A 24,843-nucleotide genomic window follows, 5' to 3' on the forward strand; every position below is an offset into this window, starting at 1 on the left:
GAAGAACACATAGCATCCATACCAATCCTAGAGGAAAGAAAACATCAACACTCATCCCAGATGGCCGAGGGACCACTCACCTCTTACTAACTGGGTGCATTTCACTACATCTGTGTGTGGGTGTTCAATGGTGATCTCAAAACCTGAAATGAAAAGCACTTTTTTTCCCAACTACTTACCACTACAATACTTGCCTGAGCAATGCAGCTCCCCATAAGATGTCTAGTATACTCTTCAGTATTAAAGAGAAATCCAAAGCCAACATTAAAGCTTCTCATTGCTGACATGTCCATTACCCTCCAGAATAAATGATAACTAGTTTCTCATGTCTCAATAGGAAAACAGACAATTATTTAAAAAATATCACGGCCATCTTGATTTAAAATTCAGAGCTTTAATTCACCTCAGTTCAAATCATCAAATAAGTATTATTATAGCAGCAGATTACACATTTTCTCCTTTCAACATTAAGAATCTTTGTTTCAGAAGGATGTGGGAAAAAATTTCTCATAAACATATCCGCTGCCAACAGCAGCATCAAAGAACTTTACATACAGCAGCTCTATTCATTTTACTGTTAAACCAAAGGGGCACAGCTATATCTCCTAATAAGAATCATGTGGACAGTGAGCTACACAGGCAGGCTGTTTGTAAAAACAGCTTCAGAAACTCAAGGAAAAGTGTTGGAAAGTTTTCAATGAATATCCAATCAGCTCTTCCATGTGGCAGGATATTTGCTTTTACTACTTAGTATCTTTAGAATGCTTAGTCTAAAATCTATCAAATGAGTAATCAGTGTTTATAAAGGTCTATTTTATTTACATCTTTCTTGTAATTAACTAGCAAAATAACATTTCAAAGAGATGTTTTTAATGCACACTTAAATAGCATGCATCCATTCTCTGAGTTTACGAATGTGTCATACGGCATGAACATTGCGCAGTGACTACTTTTGTTAGTGGTGCTGGGGATGGAACACAGCCCATGAACATGGAAGTTGAGAGTTCTTCTACCTGACTCCTACTTTCAGCTCCTATGTAATGCTTTTATACCATAAAAATACATCTATGTTTTATAATGTGTCATATTAATATCAAATGTTTGTAATACATAATTTTGTAATTAAGACGTTATGTCAAATAACTGGATTCTAACTTCCACTTTTGTATCTTTTGATAAAACTTAATCCATGTGCTTTAAATAAGTTACTTTTATAATAAAAATCTGTCAGCACATGTAGCTATGCTTCTATTTGTTTTTTTCAGACAGAGTTACTATGTAGTACTAGAAGCCCTCAAACTCACAGAGAGCCGCTTGCCCTGCCTCCTGAGGGCTGAGATATGTACTGAGGTATGTACTTACATTTCTATTTAACATTTGAAAATGGAATAGCAGTGAAATAAAAACAAAAAAATTTGCTATAATAGAGCAAATCTTACTCTAGAGAATGGGAACGCAAAAGGTAAGAAAACTGCCCCAAGGTTACAATGGTTGTCAGAAACTTAGATTTAAATCCCGATCTCCCCAGAGCTTGTATTTATCTGACCTGAGCCTATCTAACATTCCTTTCCCCTTCTTTTCTTTTTTCTTTGGTTTTTCTTCATAGCCCTGGCTGTCCTGGAACTAGCTCTGCAGACCAGTCTGGTCTTGAAATCACAGAGCCTGCCTACAAGTGATGGGATTAAAGGTGTACACCACCACCACCTGGCCCAAAACTAGTTTTAAACAACTTTCTTCAATAAGAAGCTAGTCTAAAAATTTGTTTCGAATATTACACTAGTGAACACAAAATGATATGAGCACATACCCAGTGTTTGTAGCATTATGGTTTCAAGTAAAACCAGTTCTTGAGTCTGCTGAAGATAAGCCTGTCAGACAAAAATGGTATTAGAGGTTTAGAATAAATACAACACCACCAGAGTCCTAGACTGTTAGACCTCATGAGGATTATAGTTTAGTAGTTGCTTACAAATACAAGGCAGTAGATGGAGCATGTTTGCTCTTGGTACAGGTCTAATACAGATAGTAAACAAAGCCAAAGGAACAAATAAAACAGAGTGCCACGAAGCAGGGTAGGTTAACTGAATAAAGACCCACAATCCGCACAGCCTAAGTTCACAGGTACTGTTGCCTCTAGACACCAAGGACAGGAGCATCAAGCCAAGGAAGAGCACTTAACTCAAACCTGACTTTGAAGAGAAAACCAACCACATCTGTGAGTTAGTTTTAGAATTAACTTCCCTAGAAAACGCAAATCTTAAGTCCTGGATCAATGTCATCCATTCACCATAGAGACACAAATTATCACAGAATCTTTCCTTAAAATCCAAGAACCAATCTCCCTTTCTCAAAGCTCTTGGAAGAAAGAATATAGAAATTTTCCTGCTACCCCAGTCTTAGGACCCTAACAATTGACCCAGATGAGAAGGAAGTCAATAGACCATATTTGAGATGGGCATGGTGGCTTGGGGGCTGAGGCAGAATAACTCAGTTTGAAGCTAGCCTAGACTAACTATATACAGAGCTAGACCCAGGTAGATCTGTTCTAAATGCATGCACACACACATGAATGCTCATTTTTCTGAGACCACACTAACCCCAGACAGTGAAATCACCTTTAATGTCACTAAGCTGATTTTTAAAACATTAGCATGTACATACTTGAGTGAGTTTATTCTAACAGCAACTATGAGAACTACTGTCAAACAATTACAATTGCTTATTATCTAATGTATGCAGTGGTTATTTTGTTCATTTAAAAATCAGCATTAACTTATCAATCTTCTATCAGAGTCTAAACTTAGGACTTTAAACTTGTCCTATATCAAATGGAACTAACAAAACTTGGTAGCCACTAAGTGGGCGAAGAGTCCGATTGAATGACTTACCTACCCATAATGCTAGAAAAATTGCAAAGGCCCACACTTGCAGGTCTCATTTTAGGATGTCACAGAACTTGAGAAGGGTAACCAAACTAGAATAAACCAGAGTCTTACTTCCTCTGTTTCACTGGAGAATTACTCAACTTCTGGTCTTAGACACACCTATCAAGAGGCCACAAAGGACCTATCCTTTCCACTGCAGGTATGCTGTGAGGATAAGTCACTGTGGAGGTTTGATTAGAAATGGACCCCAAAGACTCATGTGTTTGAGTGCTCGGTCCACACGGAGTGGCACTACTAGGAGGTGTGGTCTTGGTGGTGCAAGTGTGTCACTGTGGGGGTGGGCTTTGAGGTCTCACATATGCTCAAGCTATCCCCAAGTGCACCACAGTTTTTATTTCTGCTGCTGTGGATCAAGATGTAGGACTCTCGGCTTCTCCTCTAGCACCGTGTCTGCCTGCATGTCGTTATGCCCTGCCATGATGATAACGGACTAAACCTCTGAAACTGTAAGCCAGTCCCAATTAAATATTTTCCTTTATAAGAGTTGCCACAGTCATGGTGTCTCCTCATAGCAATGGAGACTCTAAGACAGTCTCTGAATTCGCAAACACTTCAAAATAACTGTGAATCAAGTAGTATGATTCAAAGCAATATAATTCAGGATGACATACAAATTCATGAAGCATAAAAAAAAGCATTTGTCAGATAGTTCCTAGATTCAAAGTTATAAAGAAAAATGAAAACAACAGAACAACCCCCATTTTTACATACATCACATTTTGTATCCAGCAGTGGTTCTAGGGGGTGAAGACAAGCGTGTGCTACTTTGATAACATGTTCAAGCTTTCGAGCCTGTTCTTCCACTTTTGCAGCCAAAAACAATGCAGTAGGTGATATTATCTGCAGAAGAGATTTTTATAATTGATCATTTAGGGAATAGTCTCTACTTCCTGGGGCTGAGCAGGCAAAGAAAGGAATATATTATTATAGCATGAAGTATACATTGGCATCGATCTAAAAGTAAGACTGAAGTAAAAGCTTTCCCGTTCTTTGGTGCTGGGGACGAAACCTGAGATCTGCACGTTTAAACACATGCTTTACCATTGAGCTGTGTATCTCCAGCACTGATCTAGTTATTCTCATTCTTCTCTCCTCTCCCCAGACCATTGCGGCAATAGGACACACTGCGCATCACTGTGCGTGACACTGATATTCTCATGATTTAGCGCCACAGGACCATTAGTACAAGTTTTAAGTCATTATTCACTACATATTTTTGCAAATAAGATTTTGACCTTGGTTAAGTAAAAAAACAAGCAAACAAACACTAGTATTAGTGTGTATCCAGTGGAAGTAAAGGAAAAAATAATACAAAGTGATATCACAGCTTTAGAAGAGTTGAGACAAAAGGCCAAGCACACTGCACTGCCTCCTCTTTCGGCTCAGCCACTACTTCTGAGTGCTTCCTAAGTCCAGTACCAGCTTCCTGTGTGGCTAGGAGTCATGCTATCTTATTTATGGGGCACAACACAAAGAATTCTAAAAATGAACAGGTTACATAGAATCTTCATTACTTCACTACACTAATAAAAGCAGCTAAAAAACTGAACCAAAACCAAAACCAAACAGGAGAAACATAATAAAGACAGAGAGCAGAACCTTTGCCAAGAGGAGATCTGGAAAGTTCCTACCCCATAAAGTATAGTAAGGCAAGTTCTTGGGGTATGAGTACAGATAGCACTAATTACACTGGCATTGATGATGATAGAGACACACAAATTTCAACAACTACCTACTCCTTAAATTACTATAAACCAAACAATTACTGACTCAGAAACCAAACAAACTAAAAATTCTTTTTTTTTAAAAGATTCTACACAAAGGAGCCAGAGACACCTCAGCAGTTTAGAGCACTTGACTCAGGTTTGATTCCCAGCACCCATACCGTGGCTCACAACCATCTGTAACTACAGTTCTAGGGGTTCCAATGCTTTCTTCTACACCCCAATGGCACGGTGCACAGGCGTACATGCAGGCAAAGCACACACATACACAAAGCTTAAAAAATTATACACAAAAATTCCCCACAGAAAGGTAACTTTTAGATGCTAAGACACAGGAACCTATTGTTCAAAAGGCAAACAAACATCTGTCTAGTATACAGGGATCATTCACAACACAACAATGATGGGAGGTGGGGAAAGATGAAAAACTTATCACTAACAGATTTGTGCCTTCAGTGTAAGGGAAGGAACACCCTTTTCTGAAAACGTTTGTGACAGATAGGAAATCCATACTGGACTGTGTATCTGAAGGGGACTTTTCCAGCTTAACTGCATTAGCACTAGAGTAAGTAGAATAGAAATGATTTTGAGAAACTCTTTTTCTGTAGAACTTGAGACAGTCTCACAATGTAATCTTGGCTGGTCTCTCAAGGGATCCTCTGCCTCTGACTTCTGAGCAAAGGGATTAAAGGGGTATGCTACCACATTGAATTTTGGTTTCTATTACAATTTGTGTGTTCAATAACTCTCAAAGGTCCTCAATAAAACAAAGGTAAGTGCTTCCCCACAGTCTTGCATTCATGATCTTGCATACAATCTAGAAGGGGAACAGCTAGGTAATCTAGCCTTCAAATGCTAATAATAACAAGAAGAGGGCAGGCGGTGGTGGCGCATGCCTTTAATCCCATCACTTGGGAGGCAGAGGCAGGCGGATCTCTGTGAGTTTGAGACCAGCCTGGTCTACAAGAGCTAGTTCCAGGATAGGCTCCAAAACCACAGAGAAACCCTGTCTCGAAAAACAAAAAAACAAAACAAAAAACCAACCAAACAAACATACAAAAAAAAAAAAAAAAAAAAAAAAAACAAGAAGAGGAAAGCAATAGAGATCCAAATAAAAAAACCAAAGCAGATTTAAATCTCCTTCCTAAATACAGAAGTTCTCCTATTTGCTTAAACACAATTCCCAATCGTTGTATCTCCCCATTCTCTTCACACTAGCAAGAAAAACAACACACACACACACACACAAATAAAAAAAAAGAAAACAAAGATAGCTGGATGGTGGTAGCTCACACCTTGAATCCCAGTACTAGGGAGGCCAGCCTCGTCTACAGATTGAATGCCAAGACAGCTCAGACTACACTCAGAAAATCTGTTTAAAAAAAAAAAATAAATATAAAACCCATATCACTTTCAAGCTGTGCAACTTTTCTCCTTAGAAGATAAGACAGCCTCAAATGCATTCCGAAGTGCTACACTGCTTTTTAAAACATACAAGGAGTCAGGCAGGAATCTTTGGTTTGGACACCGGTACTTTCTCATGGAAGTCTTTTTGGTCCCCATAAACACCGTAAGTTGGTCCGCATAAACACCCTAAGTCTTGTCTTCTTCTACAGTACAATACTAAACCCAACACTCCTCCCAGTTCCTGGAAAACCCACTAACTCCATCCTACAGCTCACAGACATCTTACCCCACCAGGGCTGCACAACAAAATCAAACACCTTTTTAGGCAGATAACTGGTAACAGGACCTGAGGCTTTAATTTTAAGGCTGACTAAGGGAAGTGATCATACCAGGTACTACTGCTTTCCATATGGAAGACTGACTTCTGGGCAGCTTAGAAGAATTTCTGAGGTTTTGGGCAACAGAAGCATTAACAGCAGCCCCTGTAGTGTTCAAGGCTGAGCAAACTTTTGAAAGCTGCCAACATTCTCTGGCAATGTTAACATGGTTTAAAGCCAAAGAATTAATAGCATTATTAAGAAGTACAGATACTTTGGTTTTGGTGACCAAACAGGAACCAATTCAGTTCACTGGAGAGAGGCACTTACACTTTAGTGTTCTAATATCCAGTTCAAGAAACTCTCAAATTACTCCAGCTAAAGAAAAGTGGAAGGAATTTGATTATTTATACATTGTTTGTTCATTTGAGACAGGGTCTCACTACGTAGCACTGGCTGTCCTGGAACTCACTATGTAGACCAGGCTGGCCTCAAACTCATAGATCTGCCGGCCTCTGCCTCCTGAAGGGTGGACAGAGTGCACTGTACCATCCCCTTCCCCCTTTTAAACCAGGACAAATTTTCACAGAAAATGTATCATACAAATATTGGAGATGAGAGGAGAGGTGATGAAGTCAGCTGTAGCCAAGTAGCCAGACTGTCTCACTGCAATCCTCACTGTTATCTGAGTAGCACAGGAAAATTATTCTGTGGCTCAGGAACTAGAACCAGTTAATATTGCTGTGGTGAGAATACAACTAACTAATATATGCAAGGCACTCTGGGTTGTAAGTACTCCATAGGAACATGACAGAGATTTTACTATGTGAGATCAAACAACTGTGTACTGTTAGTGCTGATTTTAAATGGAAAAGAAGCTTATGTTTAAAATGCCCTTCTTTCTTGCTTCAAGTTAAACTCAATTTTTCAAAGGGTTTGCTGCAGACCTAAGTCTATTTAAGCACTGAGATACTGACACTTCAATGATTCATACTCACACTCCTCGCTCCCTTTGGCCTGTTCCTCTATGTGTTTTTATTCCTACATCTTCGTCTGAGTCTCCCTCCATCTGCTCTCCTCCAGCTCTTTCCCCTCTGCCATTAACAGCCTCTCACTGTTGACAAGATTCTTCACTCCAATGCTGCTTCAACTTTGATGGTTGGAGGCAAAGTCAACTGAATTAACAGAAGGTTGGGTTAATTACTAAGTTGTAGGAAGTTTCAAAGGACTCCGTTTGGTCCTCGCTGATTTATAAGTCTTGATGAGTATGAATGCCACAACTAAATGGACTGATTGAGAAAAGTCCCATAGAGCCTAGGTTGCCAAATTTGCAAATAAACTAGCAGCAGGCTCACTCTAATTGGTTGTGCTGTATTCTAGCTCCCAGAGTAAGGAGGACACTCCTCCCTTGTTCTTTTACTTCACTCCCCCGTATATTGTCCGATCTCTGCCACCCTTACTGAAATTAGAAAAGCTATTTTTTCTAGTGCCTTTTAAGAGGGTTGCATTAATAAATACTCACTTGGCTCTAACCACAGCTAAAAACTGGAAAAGCACTTGGCAGAGACTATAAACACTTCAGGAAAAGGAGTAAACACACACAGAAAGGCCTCAGATTAAGGGTACAAGTAGAACTTCAATACTAGGAAAGGCAAGGGAAAACGCACAAACAGAAATACTGGAATAAACCAAAATGCCCATTTTTTACCATAGGAAAGATTTCTAAGTCTGAACCAATTGAACCAATACTGTTTGCAGTATGTTAGAAAGTGCTCACGACCTTACTTCTCCTGTAAGAGGCCCTGGCAACAGGATCAGAAAGCATCGTGACTCAGTCTAGCATCTGTTGTTTTCTCATTCATATAATTATACACACGATACTGTCACAAAAAATTCACATTGATTTAAAATAATCTTCAGTTTGGAACAAATCATTACATTTAAAAGGTAGTTGGTTTAATAGGCTAAAAATTACTATTCAATATTGTTGAAAAGCAGCACAGAAAATAAGGACTGATGTTTATAGACTGAGTACTATAAACAATGTATTTAATATGTTACACAACCTGCCATCTGAAAAGTTGTGTAGTGGGGATTATTTCAACACTATAAATCTATTTCTAAGAAAAATGAAAAACATTAGCTTATACTTTGAAGGCTAGGTGGAATTTCATAGCTGTCTCCTGTAACAGATATTGATCCCACCAGCCTACAGGTAATGAGCAACCACATAGAACTGGAGATGGCTCAGCAGTGTAAGAACACTGACCACAGGTTTTATTCCCAGCACCCATATAGTATCTCACAGTCTGTCACTTTAGTTCCAGGGGACCTGATGCCCTCTTCTGGCCTTCAAGTACACAGGTAGTACATGTAATATATGAAGACAAAACACCCATATACATAAAAAAACAAATCTTAGACAACAATAAAGAGCTTTCCAAACCTAACTGACAAACTGATCTTAAAATTCATATGGAAATAAAGTATCAAGAGAAACAATCTTAGAAACAAACAAATACAAACCCAACTTGGAAGACTCACACTCTTGAATTCCAAACCTACTCTAAGGCTATATTAGTTTTAAGTGTATGGCTGGGGTGGGAGCAGAGATTCGGATAAAGTCTCACTAGTGCTACCAAAAGTGGACACTTCACCTGGCTTGTGTAGAATATCTAAAAGTCTATGAGATAATAAAGGCAAACATAACACATTGAACTGGGATAACTGTATAGTAACACGTAAAAAAAAAAAAAAAAGAAAAACATTTACTTTACATCATATACAATAATGAACTTAAAAAGTGTCAAAAGCCAAAGAGCTGAATCTGTAACAGAAATAAAAGCCAGATATGCAGTCCATGTCTATACTCCAATCACTTGAGAGGCGGAAGCAGGAAGACCAAAGGTTCAAGGTCATCCTCAGCTACATAATAAATTCAAAGCGATTCTGGGACACATGAGACCCTACAGCAAATAAATATTCTATTTAATTCAGCAAAATAAAATTTTTATTTTCACATTATTTATTTATTCACTTTTTTTCCATACTGAAATTAAATCTAGCCCCCCACTTTTTACTTTTTTGTTTGCCTTTTGAGACAGAGTCTCATTGTAGCCAGAGCTGGCCTCCAACTTTTAGACCAAGAATTTGAACTGCATATGTGCCTGCTTCCACCTCCCAAGTGCTGAGATTCCAGGCCTGTATCCACATATGTTTTTAAGGAATGTCCTTATCAACTGTTACAACGTAGATAAAACACTGGACTAATATAAGTAAGATGGGCCTGAGCAAAGGTGAGCATTGCAAACTCCCACTTACACTCTGCAGACAGGGCAAGAGCAAGGAAAGTGGGCAACAAATGGCTACCAAGGAGAGGATACAAAATAAATTCTTAAAACTTAAAAACAAAACCAAAAATCAAAACCACAAATATTAGTGATCCTAAATTAGTCAAGAGGTTTTCCCATATGACACCAATATCACATGACCACAAGCACAGAAAAAAAACTAAAAATAATGAACTGGATGCTTATGTTACAAATAATATTGTCAAGAAAGTGAAAAGCACAATACACATAGAATATTTATATAAATAATACATATACACATAAAGCCCCAGGCCCCTGAAATATGGAGCTACTAGAACTCTCAAACAAAATTTGAGAAGATAAAATGGTGTGACCACTTTAGAGAACAGTTTGGTAGGTTCCTTGAAATGTGTTTCAAGAAGCTATCGAAGACACAGAAGTCTAGAATTAACACACTGCACTCGAGTGCAGCGCTGCTCTTCATAAAGCTGACAAGTGAAACAAAGCAAATGTCCACTACCTGATAGGAGTGCCAGAGCAGGCACATGACAGATGAAACAGTCAGCAGTGAGAGGAATCAAGTTCCAATGGTGCCACACCACAGGCAGCTCTTCTAAAATAAAATTAATTTTAGCACTAACTAGATCTGCATAGAGGGAAGGGGCTGGTGAATACCTGCTATGGGGCAGTTTCTTTTGAATAGGAAGAAAATACTGTAAATTTGGATTGTGATGGTGGTATAACAAGATATGCTTTGAATTAAGGGCTCTAAGTGAATGAAGTTTATGGTCTGTGAATTATCTCTCAACAAAGATACTTTTAAAACAAAGCTAATGTTAGTTGGGCATGGCAGTGCATGTCTTTAATACTAGCAGTGGAGACAGAAGCAGTTCAAGGCCACCCTGGTTTACACAGTGAGTTATGGGCCAGCCAGAGATACATAATAAGACTCTGTTATTAAAAATAAATAAGGGGCTGGAGAGATGGCTCAGAGGTTAAGAGTACTGACTGTTCTTGAGGTCCTGAGTTCAATTGCCAGCACTCACATGGTAATGAGATCTGGTGCCCTCTTCTGGCAGGCATGTATGCAGGCAGAACACTGTCTACATAATAAATAAAGCTTTAAAAAATAAATAAATAGCAACCAATGCTAAAGATATCAGATCTCTTCAACAGCTAGAGTAACACAAAATAACTATTAACATCCACCTTGGAGAGCTCAGGAAACTCAGCCTCTCTGAGCTCTTATCTTTAGTTCTTCTAAAGATTTTTTTCTCCCTGTCCTCCAAGTTGTTTTTTCATGCACAACTCATTTATCAGCTTTCACTATCTTCAGACTTAAGCAGAAAATAATAATCTTTCCCATTTAGAAAACTTCTATTTTAAAATTAGTTTTAGTGCACAGATGTTCCTACACTACAGTCGAGCTCCAACAGTTTGGGTTGATACACCAGTATCTACAGGCTAAAATAAGACTTATTAAACAGAAAAACTCACCCACAAATAACAAGACACTTGGAAACCACTTAAAAATAAAATTAATTCAGATAAGATGATCTTAGCTCAATAACCTAAGATCAATATAAAACCTGTTAAATCTGATAGTTTATATTTCTGTCCTATTTTAGGCCTCTAAAATGAGGCATTTTACAGTGATACAGTATCTCAATTCAGATGTTACTATTTCAACAAGATAAAATATAGGCCTATTAAAACAAAAGTAGGAATTATTTCATACTGCTTGAGTTCTGTAATTAATCCATTACAAACCAGTTTCCTAGTGCAATCACCACATTTTATGTGTTACATAACCACCTTCGGTTAGTGCCTATCTGACCTCCCAGTTTCAATACAGGAAGATAAAGCGAACATTCACCAGTATTAACCAGTTCAAATTACTTGCTCCTAGTCACTTCACATCAGACTTCTAACCTTTAGGTAATTTTCTTCTCTCCTATTGGGATACTTCCTTAAGGGACACCACTGTTTAGAAAAATGGCAAATCCCCTTTTTCTTGTCACATTGTTATGATCTCAATCTGTAGAACATTGGTCCTGCTGTTTTGTAAATGAATGCACAAGCAACCAGCTTTACATCTTTATTATTAGCATACATTAACAATGAATAAGCAATGTCATAGCCTTAAGAAAAAACCTGGAACTTCAGCAAGCACAGGTGTCATGGGGAGGCTTGCTAAGGTGCCGTGTAACTCAGGGTCCAGCCAGTTGTGGATACCAGTGGAGGTAGCTCATGAATCACACTTCCTACACAATGACTTTGACAGTGCTTTCAGTGGGAAATTTTAGGGGTACAAAGATGCCCCCAAAGCAGATATATAAGACATGGAGTTCACATCTGAGTTAGTCTTGTTTTTGTCACTGTAGCAGAGTGACTTCAGACAAGAAATTTAACCTTCATGATTCCTATCTTCCTTATTTGCATGAAAAAAAGAGAAAGAGGACACCAACAACAAATAAGTGTTTAGGACACACACACACACACACACACACACACACAAATCTAAGGATTAAGATAAGAGAAGTCCCTCTTCAGAATAGTATGGGACAAACCTTCTATAAGGCCAGTTTGGTCTGGGTTCCAGGACAACCAAGGCTACACAGAGAAACCCTGTCTCAACAAAGAAAAAAACAATCCCCCTTTCATGAAATCATTAAATAAACCAGAAGATAATGAGAGCAAAATTAAATTGTTATTTGATTCACAAATTTACAATAAACAAAATTAAAAGACAAGTACAAAGACCTTTCTAACAAGAAATGTAGAGCATGCTCAAATAAGCTTTGTAACACAGTAGTTCATGAAGGCAGTGTCTATTGTTATACTAATTTTAAAGTTAAAATTTTAGAAATACCTAACTGTCCCTAGAGTCCTTAATTTAAAAAACAGATATCATGTACATATTATGGTCATTGGAGAATAGCACATGTAATGATTTATTATAAGAAATGACAAGAACCTGCAATTAATTTAGTGGAGTTAACAGAGCTTTCATTGACATTCACTCTGCCCCTTTCCACTCAATTTTTTATGTTAATCCAGAATTGTTCAATTTCAGGACTAGTGAAATCGCCCCCTGCCCCTCCCCCCAGAGGAGGTGGCTCAGCTGCAGCCCTTTGTGTTTATAAACTGTTGAAGAGCATTCCCAGCTTCTGTGCACTAGACACCAGCAATAACCCCACACCCACTCACCCCAGCAACAACAAACATCTCCTGGAGGACAAAACTGATACACTATGCCTCCTGATGCCATCTTACAAAATAATACCTCCTGTCTTGGGAGGCAGCTCAGTTAGATATCACATGTCTAGTATGTTTGACGCCCTGAGTTGAATTCTTACTGTGGGGGCCAGCCATGATAATCTAAGTCTGGGCAAGTCACCCAAAGGAAGTTCTTTACTTCCAACTATTATCACCTGGGACTCTGGCCTTCGATAACTTTAAATAAAGGCCTGAGTCTCTTCCTGCTACCAGGTATTGCTTCAGGGTAAAAACTACCTGGTAGCAGGAAACACCACAAACTGAGATTACCCGACCCCCACCCAAGAGCAGACCATTCAAAGGAAGAGCCTGACATTCCAACCGCTGTAGATAGGATCACCTGTCAGGGCACTTCACCAGGACATCCCTAGACAAATGTCAGCCGATCAGGGGTCCTGAACCTCAGACCTCACCCCCACCTTTACTACTATAGAAACCCAATTCTAATTGAGCTCGGGGCTCTCCGGATATTCCAATACGTTGGACGTGCAGAGAGACTGAGTTTGCAAACTTGATTAAAATAAAGGCTCATTGCTTTTACATGTGGGACTCAGTCTCCTTTGTTGGTTTTTGTGGGGACCCACGGATTTGGGTAGAACATTACAACTGCAAAAGGTAACAACTATACGGCACATCTTCTAGGAATTAAAATCCAAGTCTGTGTGTTCCATCTTAATGCTGTGTGCTAGATCTAAGAACTACGGGGAAAAGGGAAACTTCTGTGATGCAACACACACACACACACACACACACACACACACACACAGTCATATAAATAGCCGGGCGGTCCCAGCACTTGGGAGGCAGAGGCAGGCGGATCTCTGTGAGTTCGAGACCAGCCTGGTCTACAAAAGCTAGTTCCAGGACAGGCTCCAAAACCACAGAGAAACCCTGTCTCGAAAAACAAAAACAAAACAAACAAACAAACAAAAAAAAGATAAAAAAACATATATGCAAAAATATTTCAGAAAGGAGGCCCCCAAATGGTTAGAAGCTAATACTATAAGGCAGGGGAAGATTTATTATGTCCCTGTTCTACTGTTTCATTTACTACACACCTATAACTTTTAATAATGAAATACTTAAAACCAGCAGCTCTCAACCTGTGTGGGCAGAGACCCCTTTGGGGGGGGTTGTCGAATGACCCTTTTTCCCAGGGGTCACTTAAGACCATCAGAAAACACAGATATTTACATTTCAATTAATAAAAGTTGCAAAGTTACAGTTATGAGGTAGCAATGAAAATAATTTTAAGGTAGGGGGCCACCACAACATGATGAATTTTATTCAACGGTTGCAGCATTAGGAAGGTTGAGAACCACTGCTTTAAATGCATCTATGTGGGGAGTGTATTTATATAAAGAAAATGAAGGTGACACATTTACTAGACCTGTGAACCAAGACCAAGTCTCTCTGACAGTCTAACTCAGAGAACCTCTTCTGTGAGGGCTCCTCTAGGCACCAGTGATGATGTAACAGTGAGTAAAGTCCCCAAACAAAACACCCCACCCTCACAGCCAACAGGCATGTTCTACAGAGGAATAGAAGAAAGGAGCAGTGCTCCTTGATAAAGAACAGCCTCCTCTAAATCAACCAGGAGGTAAAGGAATTCAGAAAGACTGCCTTTGTGATTCCAGTGACACTCACTAATTTAAAATGAAGCCACTTAGAAGCGTAACTATTATTGTAAACAAGATTAGCATAACAGGAGGCTGAGGTAGAAGGTCTGACTTGGGGACCATCCCAGGCAACATAGTCACTCCAAGACCAGCATGAGTATAGGGTCACCCCGCCCCATTTAGCACAAGCAGATTTAGCATAAGCAGATGCAGACTTGTCTTGTGCATCTGGAGATCAAGTGAGCATGTATAAATAAAACTAAACTATGAACCTGATATATTCTCGTAAGTCAATACAATCATTCCAGAAGATTACTAGCCACCTAACTCACCCTTGGGTCCTTAAACAGGACTCAATGCCTTGAAGTCTGCATATTATAGGTGGTTCTAACTGCAAGAGCTCTAGAAAAGTAAAGAAACTAAAGAAACACACTATTGGCTGGAGAGATGACTAAGCAGCAGCTAACAGCACTCTAGTTGCTCTTCCAGAGAACCCAGGTTCAATTCCCAACATCCACAGGGCAGCTCACAACTGTCTATAACTCCATTTCTAAGTAATCAGACACTCTCACAGAGAATACACATAAAAAAATAAATCATTAAAAAAAGCATACCAATTTGCAAAGGTGCTAGAGAACAAATGGAGATACTTCAAAAAGGCATGATCTTTATAACCCGATGCTAAGGGAACTCCTGGACTTGGTCAGAAACAAACGCATTTTTAATTTGCCCAGCACTTGAGAGGCTGGTGCAAGAGAAACCCTGTAATGAGCAAAACTAACTAAAGAATGAACTGTTTCTAAGAGAAGTTGGTCAGTCTTTAAGATGGATAAAGCAAGGCTGTGACCTCAGGTTATATTTCAGAGAAACATCTGGGCTAGGTGCTGTTACACTTTACTAAACTGATCTTTTAAAAAAATATGAGGCTGGAGGGATGGCTTAGTGGTTATGATCACTTGCTCTTCTCTAGAGGACCCAGGTTCAATTCACATTATCCACACGGTGGCTCACAACCACTCACAATCCAGTTCCAGAGAATCTTCTGGATGCCACAAATAAAAGGCATGCATGTGGTACAGACACATATACAGCCAAAACCACCCATACACATAAAATAAAAGCAATTCTTTAAAATATTATTTTATATATTTATTCTATTTGCATGTGTGGAGGGAGTAAGAGTTTTCTAGTATGTGGGCCCCATAGATTCGGGTCATCAGGCTCATCAGCAAGCGCCTTTACCTGCTGAGCCATCTCACCAGACCACTACATTTCTCTTGAGCTCAATCTAAGGAGGATTATTCTTTATTTACCAGTCCTAAAGGTAGGTTTATTCTTAAACTGCATGCAGTCATTTATTCTTCTCCTCTTTTTTTTTTTTTTTTCAAAAACAGGGTTTCTCTGTAGCTTTGGAGCCTGTCCTGGAACTCACTCTGTAAACCAGGCTGGCCTCAAATTCACAGATATCCACCTGCCTCTGCCTCCCAATTCTTAAATAATTAATTTAATTATTAACAAATGCTTCTTCACTTTCAGACCTGTCAATTTCAGACACTAAAATGAAGCGCTGAACATGGAAAGATACCTTAGTATCACCGACACATGACAGTTTAAGACCAGCTTGCCCTAGCACCTGAGTTTCTTATCCCACTGGGTTAAGAATGATACTTTGTGTTCTTAATATGACACTTGATTATAACCTTCTAAGAAAAAGGTTCTCAAGAATGTAGGAGAATAGGAATTTAAACAGGGCTGACCTTTAATCTGAGCTCATCATTAAAGAACCAGGTGTGGGGAGGACTACTGAGGCTATGATGCAAGGGCACAATAACAATAAATATTAAAACCACCTTTGATGCTGCAAAAACAGAAACAAGAAAGAAGTCTAACAAAGAGAGACGATGCTGATTCTCCAAACAGATGGCATTTCAATTATCCTGCTAAGGAAGACTCAGTATAAAGTGCTCAGTATGCCTTAATATGCGTAAGAGATTAAGAACAGTAATAAAAATATTGAATGGCTTTGTCAGTAAAAATGTTTGTGAAAGCAAGAATGCAGATGACCTGGACCTAATTAAAGCAATCTGAGGACACAGTTCCACCTTTAGGAAAGGTGTTTGTTTAAAGCACTCCAACCAGGCCACCGAAACAGAGGGAGGGCTCATAAAGCAGAGCCTTGTGGTAAAATCTTTTACTGAAAATAGAAAAGCAAACTCACTCACCAAAAAGAATTTCCACAATTTTGACTTGTAGTTTCTACCACCATTATCTAGGAGTACTTTTAAAAAGCCAAATTCACTGCTACTTTTAGAGAGATTGAAATAAAAACTTGATTGTCTTGGTCTAAGCATTATTACTAATAGATTCTCCTCTACAACACCATTATTCAACTAAGAATGATAGAAAATAATCTCAGGAAAGAGCAAGACTCAAGCATATTAAAAGGGCAAGGACGAGACTATGAGAGACCCAAATGTACTAAAAATATGCACCATCTAAAAAAACTATCTGCAAATTGGATAAACCGAGTTAGATTTTAGATAACTTAAAGGAGGAATTATCTAAATCTTGAAATTTCTGCCACTTCAAAGTTAACAATGCAATAAAGTTTAGCAACTGAGACCCTAATGACTATCCTGCAACCAAGAGAAGCCCTTATGCGGCTCATTTTCTTACATGTACCTTTCAGAAAAACACTATCAGAACATCAACAGAAATTAAAGTGTGTGTGTGGGTTAAACATTTCTAATACCCACAAAAATGGGGACTAAAAAAACCGCATCGCATGTTACTTTGAGAAAAGAGCAAACATCAGTTCATGGAGTCGGGCGGTGGTGGCGCAGGCCTTTAATCCCAGCACTGGGGAGGCAGAGGCAGGCGGATCTCTGTGATTTCGAGGCCAGCCTGGTCTACAAGAGCTAGTTCCAGGACAGGAACCAAAAGCTATGGAGAAACCCTGTCTCGAAAAATCCAAAAAAAAAAAAAAAAAAAAAAAAAAACCAACCAAACAAAAAACATCAATTCATAACTTTGATAGCTTTAAAACTTCAAGAAGTCAGGCCTGTAATTTCAGCACTCAGGGGAGCTGAGGCAGGAGGATTCTGAGTTTGAGGCCAGTTTGCATCACACAGTGATATGCTCCCAAAGTAAACAAACATCAATTAATTAAAATAACCACCTGGTTATAAGCATATATGCACATTATATTCAAGACTAGTACAAGAGCTATCCCACAGGTCTACTGCACTCAAAACTGAAGGACTCTTCTCAACAATCTGCCCTTTCAAAGTAGCACTTCAAAGCAACAATTCACGACATTGGAAACAACGATTCCTATGCAATTAAGAAGCAGCCTCCCCAAGGACAAGAAGGGCCCAGACTATTCTGTACGTGATTTCTTAAATTATTCTAATAGAAATCACTCACTCTGCAAAGTTTAACAGAATAACACACTGCTGCATTTTTGAGTAAGAAATGTTTGTTATCCACTCCCCACCCCCACCAGCTTGGTACTGCGTGCCTTAACCCCAAGGCTGGGGAGGCAGAAGCAGGGTCTACTTGTGTTCAAGGCCAGCCAGGTCTATATAATGAACTTGAGGACATGCAGAGCGACCCAGCAAGACCCTAGGAAACCAAAAGCCAAATACCAAAACCAAACCAAACAAGAAAACCAACAACAACAAAAAAACCAAAAACAAACCAGCAAAACAAGTTATTGTTTGTTGTTAGGGTTTTTTTTTCCTGTCTCAGAAGGTCTGGTAGAGGTTAACACCGAGCCTTACAGTTTAATCAATAAAATTCACACACACCCCTTGGCATTTAAGGCAAAACGTCTATTACATAACTCACATTTACAGTAAATTCAAAACACTAAATCCACAGTAAGACCAATGATTTTTTTCTCCACTATCTATTCACTTTAACATTCGGCGATTAAGACAATAAAACAGTACTTACATTTCTGTTGAATTTGGTGAAAGAATGATGCATATAAAACCTGTGCATATAAACAATCGCAGTGTTTATTGTAAGCTGAGATCTGGAATGTAACATTTAGGACATAATCTGAGAAAAATATTTCTAAAACCTAAATCAATTTGGATGGAAAATCCCCTTGTAATTCCTTTCCAGTTACTCAAAATCCAACCCCCAACCTGTAAGTACATAAAATGTCTGGTGAAGAGAGACCAAGTTTAATGCCAAATTACTACGCAACGAGCGCCCGGGAATTACTTGCAATGGCCACAGCTTTGTATAGTAGAAATAAAATAGTCGAAAGGCGCGCGCCACACACCCAAAGAACATGAAAGATCTCCATGCGTTCTCACAGCGCAGGAGAGCCACCCGGGAGCCGGCAAGGAAGCCTTGGGAAACGCTTTATGTGAAACATCTGGGACCGTCCTACGTCTCAAAGCCTTTCCCGACTTCCGAAGAAGTGGAAGGGGCCGCCCCTTGGCTTCGCTCATCGCGGATGCCCCTCGCCGGGCGGCAGTGCCAATCCCCACCGCATCACGCGCTTCCAGGCACAGGTTACACAACGCGGACTCCGGACCTGCCTTCCCCGACTCATCCCCTCTTCCTCGGGCTCGCCACCGCAGGCCTGGGCCACGTTTTCTGTGTCTCTCTCTTTCCCGAGGCCAGAAGCAGGCAGAGGCGGCGGCGCCATGTTCGCGGGACACTAGGCCCGGTCACCCGGCGAGCGCGACCGGGGCGTGAGGGACGCAGGGCCGCAACCAGGAAAAGGATACACATTGAGACGTTGTCCCATGTCTTGGATGAGGTTGGCCGCCTGCTGGCGGTGCGACAGCTCTTCATCCGCTTCCACTCCGCAGCGGCGGCTCGGCGTGTTCTCCAGCTGTTCTCGAGTAAAGAACCAGCGAGAAGAAGCTCCACGGCCCGACGCCATGACACTTCCTCCTCCGCCCGCACCCTTAGCCCGCCCCCTCCCCGCCGGCCTCGGGGACTACGCGCCAAGGCCTCGAGGCCCCGCCCCAATGCGCTCTCCGTAGACCGTGTCACGCCCCTTCCGGTCCTGCTGTTGTCGTGCGCATGCGCAGGGTTCTCCCTGCCGGCTCGCACTGGTCTTTTGCTTTCTTTTTCCGGTGTCCCGCCTCTCTCCGGCCCGCGGGACCACAATGCTCCGCGCCTCCTGTCATTGGGAAGGCGCCGAAAGCAGGGGGTCACTCGCAAAGAAAAGGTCGACGCGGTGCATGCCGGGCCTGGGAGGGAAGTAAGGCGAAGGGGCGGGGCGAACGGGGAGAGGTCACGCGGCTGCGCAGTAGGGTTTGGGCGTTTACGGTCTGTGAGTTTGCGGGTTTATTGAAGCTGGTGAGGCTTCAGGCCGCAGCCTCCATTGTCCCTTTAAGTTTCTGGGTGTTATTTTCTTGGGTGTGTTGACTCCTGTGTCCACGAGGACCGCTCTGGAGAGGAGTTAGCTAGAAAAGACTGGAGGAAAAAAGAACGCTTTTTTTTTTCAACAATGGTCGGCCCCTAGGTGTCTTTTGTTTTGTTTTTTTAATCGCTGGTAGATGTTGGAAATATACGGCTTTCAAACGTTACTTTAAATAAATCTAAAATAAACCCAAGGAACGGATTTATTTCATTTATTATTTTAAAATAACAAGTGCCCCTAGCTGGCCTTGAATTCGTGGCGTAGCCAAGGATGACCTTGAACTTCCGATCCCCCTTGCCTCACCCTCAGAAGTGCTGAGATTGCAGACCGAGGGGCACGCGTGCAGTTAATAATTGGAGGACGTGACTGTCTGGCCTTCCATCCAGATTGGGTGTATTGTTTTAAACCTCTGTGTGGTTTCTGCGACTTGGGGTTTGGGGAAGGTTGGGGGAGAACAGAATGTCATAACCCGAGTTGTCCAGGAACTGACAGAGGTTAGAGGATGCCTTTGAACTCCAGATCCCCCTACTCTCACCTCTGGACTACAGGGATTATAGGCCGGTGCCTGAAGGAAAACATTCTTTAGAATTATATAATGTAAGATCTCTTATAACTGATCAGTTAATCCGTCTTTTTGCAAGAAAATGCCACTCACTTGGTTACGTGTTATCTGCCTTTGAGTTAGTGCCTGTTGTGTATGATCAGTTTACGTTGAAGTTTTCTATTTGCAGAAGACTGCAGTGGGGTAGTACAAACTGGCTTCTAAAGAAGCAAGTGAGGACGGGGCAGTGGTGGCGCATGCCTTTGATGCCAGCACTCGGTTGGCAGAGGGAGGTGGATCTCGGTGAGTTCGCCAACCTGATCTGCAGAGGGCACTTGCTGCCAAGCCTGATGACCTTTGTTCGGTCACCACTGTCCGCAGGGAAGAAGGAAAGAACCAAGTCCTGCATGTTGTCCTCTGACCTTCCCATGTGTTCAGTCAATGGCACACTCTCATGCGCAATAGATAAATGTAAAGAAAATGACCCTATCTAAACAATTCCCACAAAATAAATAAAAGGGCTAGTGTGTTTGTAATTAAGACTTGAGGCTTTTGTCTGACAGTATTTTGGAGTTTCTGCCCTAAGCTTATTGCCCAACCCATCGTATTATGCTAATGTGTTGATTATTGTAGGTGGTTATTGTCAACAGCTACCTAAATACCCTATAATACAGATATTATAATACTGCTTAGAAGTGATAAATGCGTCACTGTGATCTACTGACCCAACTAAATTTCTGGCTTCATTGGCTTTTGCTCTTGCTTGCCCACACTCTCCAGCCACAGTCTCTTCCTGGCCCCAGCACCTTTGCACTATTGCCAGGCAGGAAGACTTTTCATGGCTAACCAACCTGTCATTTAAGTCTAAATGTACTTTTTTGAGGGCTTTCTTTTCTCCACAACTGAATATTTTACTTCCCGTCTGTCTCGTAGTCACCGTCACATTTTCCTCAATGTCTTTAAGACGTTGTGCAATAAAGAGAATTTTCCTCTGTCCTCCTGGTCCTCCTCTTTTTTATCCTCTTTTCTCTCCCCTCCCCCTTAATGCTTCTCACTTTTCAAATTGTAGAAAAGAAATTTCATCCTTTTTGTTTATGTCTATACACCTGCACCCCAATCCAGTGCCTAGAATATTCTTGCATCCCTGGCACATAGAAAAATGTTCTTGTGAAGATGAATATGAGCATCTACAATGTTACTGGAAGTTTGGGGGTGCTACATGTTACCTGGGAAATTGCGGTCTCAGGTTTCTTAGTATGCTAGTAAAAAATTTAAAAGATTAAGAGGAAAGTTTAAGAACAACTTTATTAGGTTTAAAAAGAAAAAAAAAACAACCAAGGATCACCAAGCTATAAATCTTGGCATCTACCTGGAGGAAGAAGATGAGGAGAAAAAAAGCCTTGTTGTTTGTAAGCTATATGACTGAAAGAGGAGAAAAATGAGAAAGATTAAGAAATTCTAGTATGTGTATGTTTGTAAGCATGTATACACTTTGCCAAATATCAGAAGCAAAAGGAAGAAAAGGGAAAAGTAAATGCTTTTTTGAATAAGAACTTAGAAAAGCTGATAGACTTAATGAGGCTGCATGGCTGTGGTCCTTATCTCATTAAAGGTCTAATTATTTCTCCCATCCCTTCAGCATACCTTAAGACAACACTTCTCAACCTGTGGGTTACAACCCATTTGAAGGTCTAATGATTCTCACAGGGACCGTCTAAGACCATCTGAAAACACAGATATTTACACTAAAATTTATAACTAGCAAAATTACAGTTATGAAGTGGCAATAAACAACTCAAGGAACTGTATTAAGGGGGGTCACAGCCTTAGGAAGGTTGAGAACCATTGCCTTAAGATGAGTCCACCTTTCGGAGGGGTAGTTCCTTAGCCAGGCAATTGACCAGCCTAACTGGAATCTTAGGTCTCTAGGCCAGGAATTCCATGCCATTTCCCTTGCTGTGCCTTTAACATTACTGTAATACTTGCTTGCATTTGTGTTATTGAATAAAGTAATCAGGTCACTTGTGATAATGAAACAGTCATATCCTGTGGTTGGTTGGTTGGTCTTGACTGTCAGTTCAGGTGGATTAAAAAGTGCCTAGCAGATTAGTACGGCACACATTTGGGTGTGTCTGTGAGGGTCTTTCCAGAGAGAAATTACCTGGGGAAATCTGTCTATCTTTTGCTTTCATTGGTTAATTAATAAAGAAACTGCTTGGCCTGATAGGTTAGAACATAGGTAGGCGGGGAAGACAGAACAGGAATGCTGGGAGAAAGAAGTAGATTCAGGCAGACGCCATAGCTCTCCTCTCTGAGATGGACACAGGTTAAGAGCTTTCCCGGTAAGCCACCACCTTGTGGTGCTACAGGGGAAAGACCCCTCCTGAGTGCAAGTGGGACTACTACCTCATATAATAAAGGGTGAGAAAGAAACCCCCCTTCTCACAGGCATCCTTTCTGCTTTCTGGTCACCAAAGCATGGACTACTGTGTTCCACCCCATTGTCCTGAAAGACCTCCAGTGTGGGGAGACTCTCACTCAAGTCTTGGGATAACACGACCCCCCCAGTAACTCACGAGGGACTGTCCTTGCTGCAATCACACGAGGTTTAATCGATGAGATGGGAACCAGTGCACTGGGGCCGAGACTCATAACCCATACAGAGGAAGAATTCGACCCCGAGTGATGGAGAGAAGGGGTTTTTATAGGAAGAAACCACAGCCCAGTAATCTGAAAGGGAAAGGGAGGGTGTCACAGAAAATTCAAAAATACCAGTGATGATCACAAGGGGGCAACTCGCTGCCTCTCAAGATCACTCTCAAGGTCATAATCAGCTAGTTCCTGAAACACATTATTCCAAAAATATCAATGATAATCACAAGGGGGAAACTCCCTGTTTCTCAAGATTACAATCTAACTTTATCTTCAGCTAGTTCCTGAAACACAGTCACTGAACCAGTTAATCCTAGATTTCTGATTCTTCTCTTCCTGCTTAGATTTTTGGCTATTTTCTTCCTGCTGGGGGGGTGGAGGGGGCTGGATTTATCCAGGGTCTGGATTTATCCAGGTTTTTCAGTACCTGTGATGCTAGGCTGAAATCTCTGGTACTGAGCTGGAAGAACCCTTTTTGGTTACACAGGTGGAAGAGTAACTAGTAGAGAAAGTTGGTACGAGGAAGAGGAGTTGCTGCTGATACTTTGACTGTGATTAAGAAGAACTGATTTGAAGGAAGATGTAGAGAAGCCAGCTCTAGAACCCTTGGGATTACACATGCAGAACTTCTGGCAGATAGCCAGTAAGAATGTGGGTGAGCCTATAGCTAGAAACAAGGGTGCTATTAAGAATCGGAGGCTAGAAGCCATTTGTGTTATGCTGCCTATACTCTGTTTATGCCCTAAATCTATGGGAGGCTGGGTTTATTGGTATTAGACTAGTTAATCTGGAGCAGGAAATTACCAGGCAGTCCATTGTTCCATCTTTGGAATAGATACTCCTGGCTGCTTTGAATTAGTTTTATAGTGAGAACAGGGAGCAAAAGAGCATACTTTGAAAAATAATTAAAAAAAAATAATTGCTGTTGTTCACATGATGATGGTTTTGCAGGCAAACAAAATGAAAGAGTTAGAGTCATAGATGTCAACCCACACTATGGCCACTGAGGCTAAATCTCTGAGGATTAAAGGGTATTCCAAAGATATGATATGTGGGATTAACCAGGGGACCCTAGGTGCTGAGCTCAAGAGTACTGCAAACAAAGCACTTCTTATTTTTATTAAAGCAAGCAAAACATGAGGTATTGTTTACTACTGTGGGATAATGCTCTTGTACACTGTAAAGTGTGAGGGCCAGCTATGATAATCTAAGTCTGGGCAGGTCACCCAAAGGAAGTTCTTTACTTCTTCCAACCATTATCACCTGGGACTCTGGCCATCGATGAATTTCAGTGGAGGCTGGGGTCTCAATTGTTTACCTTGAGACGGTGCAGGGCTGCAGGAGGACCATTCAAAGGAAATTCCTGGCATTCCAACCGCTGTAGATAGGATCACCTGCCAGGGCACGCTACCAGGACACCCCTAGACAAATGTCAGCCAATCAGAGGCCCTAAACCTCAGAAACCCCAAAACCTCAGAAACCCCTCACCCCCACCTCTACTACTATAAAAACCCTATTCTAATTGAGCTCGAGGCTCTCTGGATATTCCAATATGTTGGACATGAGGAGAGACCGAGTTTGCAAACCTGATTAAAATAAAGGCTCTTTGCTTTTACACATGGGACTCAGTCTCCTTTGTTGGCTTTTGTGGGGACC

The 24,843-nt window shown here is 40.8% G+C and overlaps 1 protein-coding gene across 3 annotated transcripts in view; it reads right to left on the minus strand.

Annotated features, from left to right (window-relative positions):
• Ccnt2 (cyclin T2) overlaps window positions 1-19,531 on the minus strand; it is a 33,413-nt gene extending 13,882 nt beyond the window's left edge. For 2 of the 3 annotated variants that reach the window (XM_057769364.1, XM_057769362.1), the window contains exons 1-5: window positions 19,351-19,531; window positions 18,560-18,641; window positions 3,657-3,785; window positions 1,808-1,868; window positions 81-143 (exon numbers count right to left, since the gene is read on the minus strand). In XM_057769364.1, the coding sequence (XP_057625347.1) occupies window positions 81-143; window positions 1,808-1,868; window positions 3,657-3,785; window positions 18,560-18,641; window positions 19,351-19,508 (493 nt within the window). In that variant the 5' untranslated portion in view covers window positions 19,509-19,531. Of the gene's footprint in view, window positions 1-80; window positions 144-1,807; window positions 1,869-3,656; window positions 3,786-18,559; window positions 18,642-18,896; window positions 18,968-19,350 lie in introns of those variants that run through there. The other variant, XM_057769363.1, reaches the window with a different exon arrangement.
• Window positions 19,532-24,843: the final 5,312 nt, after the last annotated feature.

This window comes from Chionomys nivalis, chromosome 5 (genome assembly GCF_950005125.1).
Source record: "Chionomys nivalis chromosome 5, mChiNiv1.1, whole genome shotgun sequence".
Lineage (NCBI taxonomy): Eukaryota > Metazoa > Chordata > Mammalia > Rodentia > Cricetidae > Chionomys > Chionomys nivalis.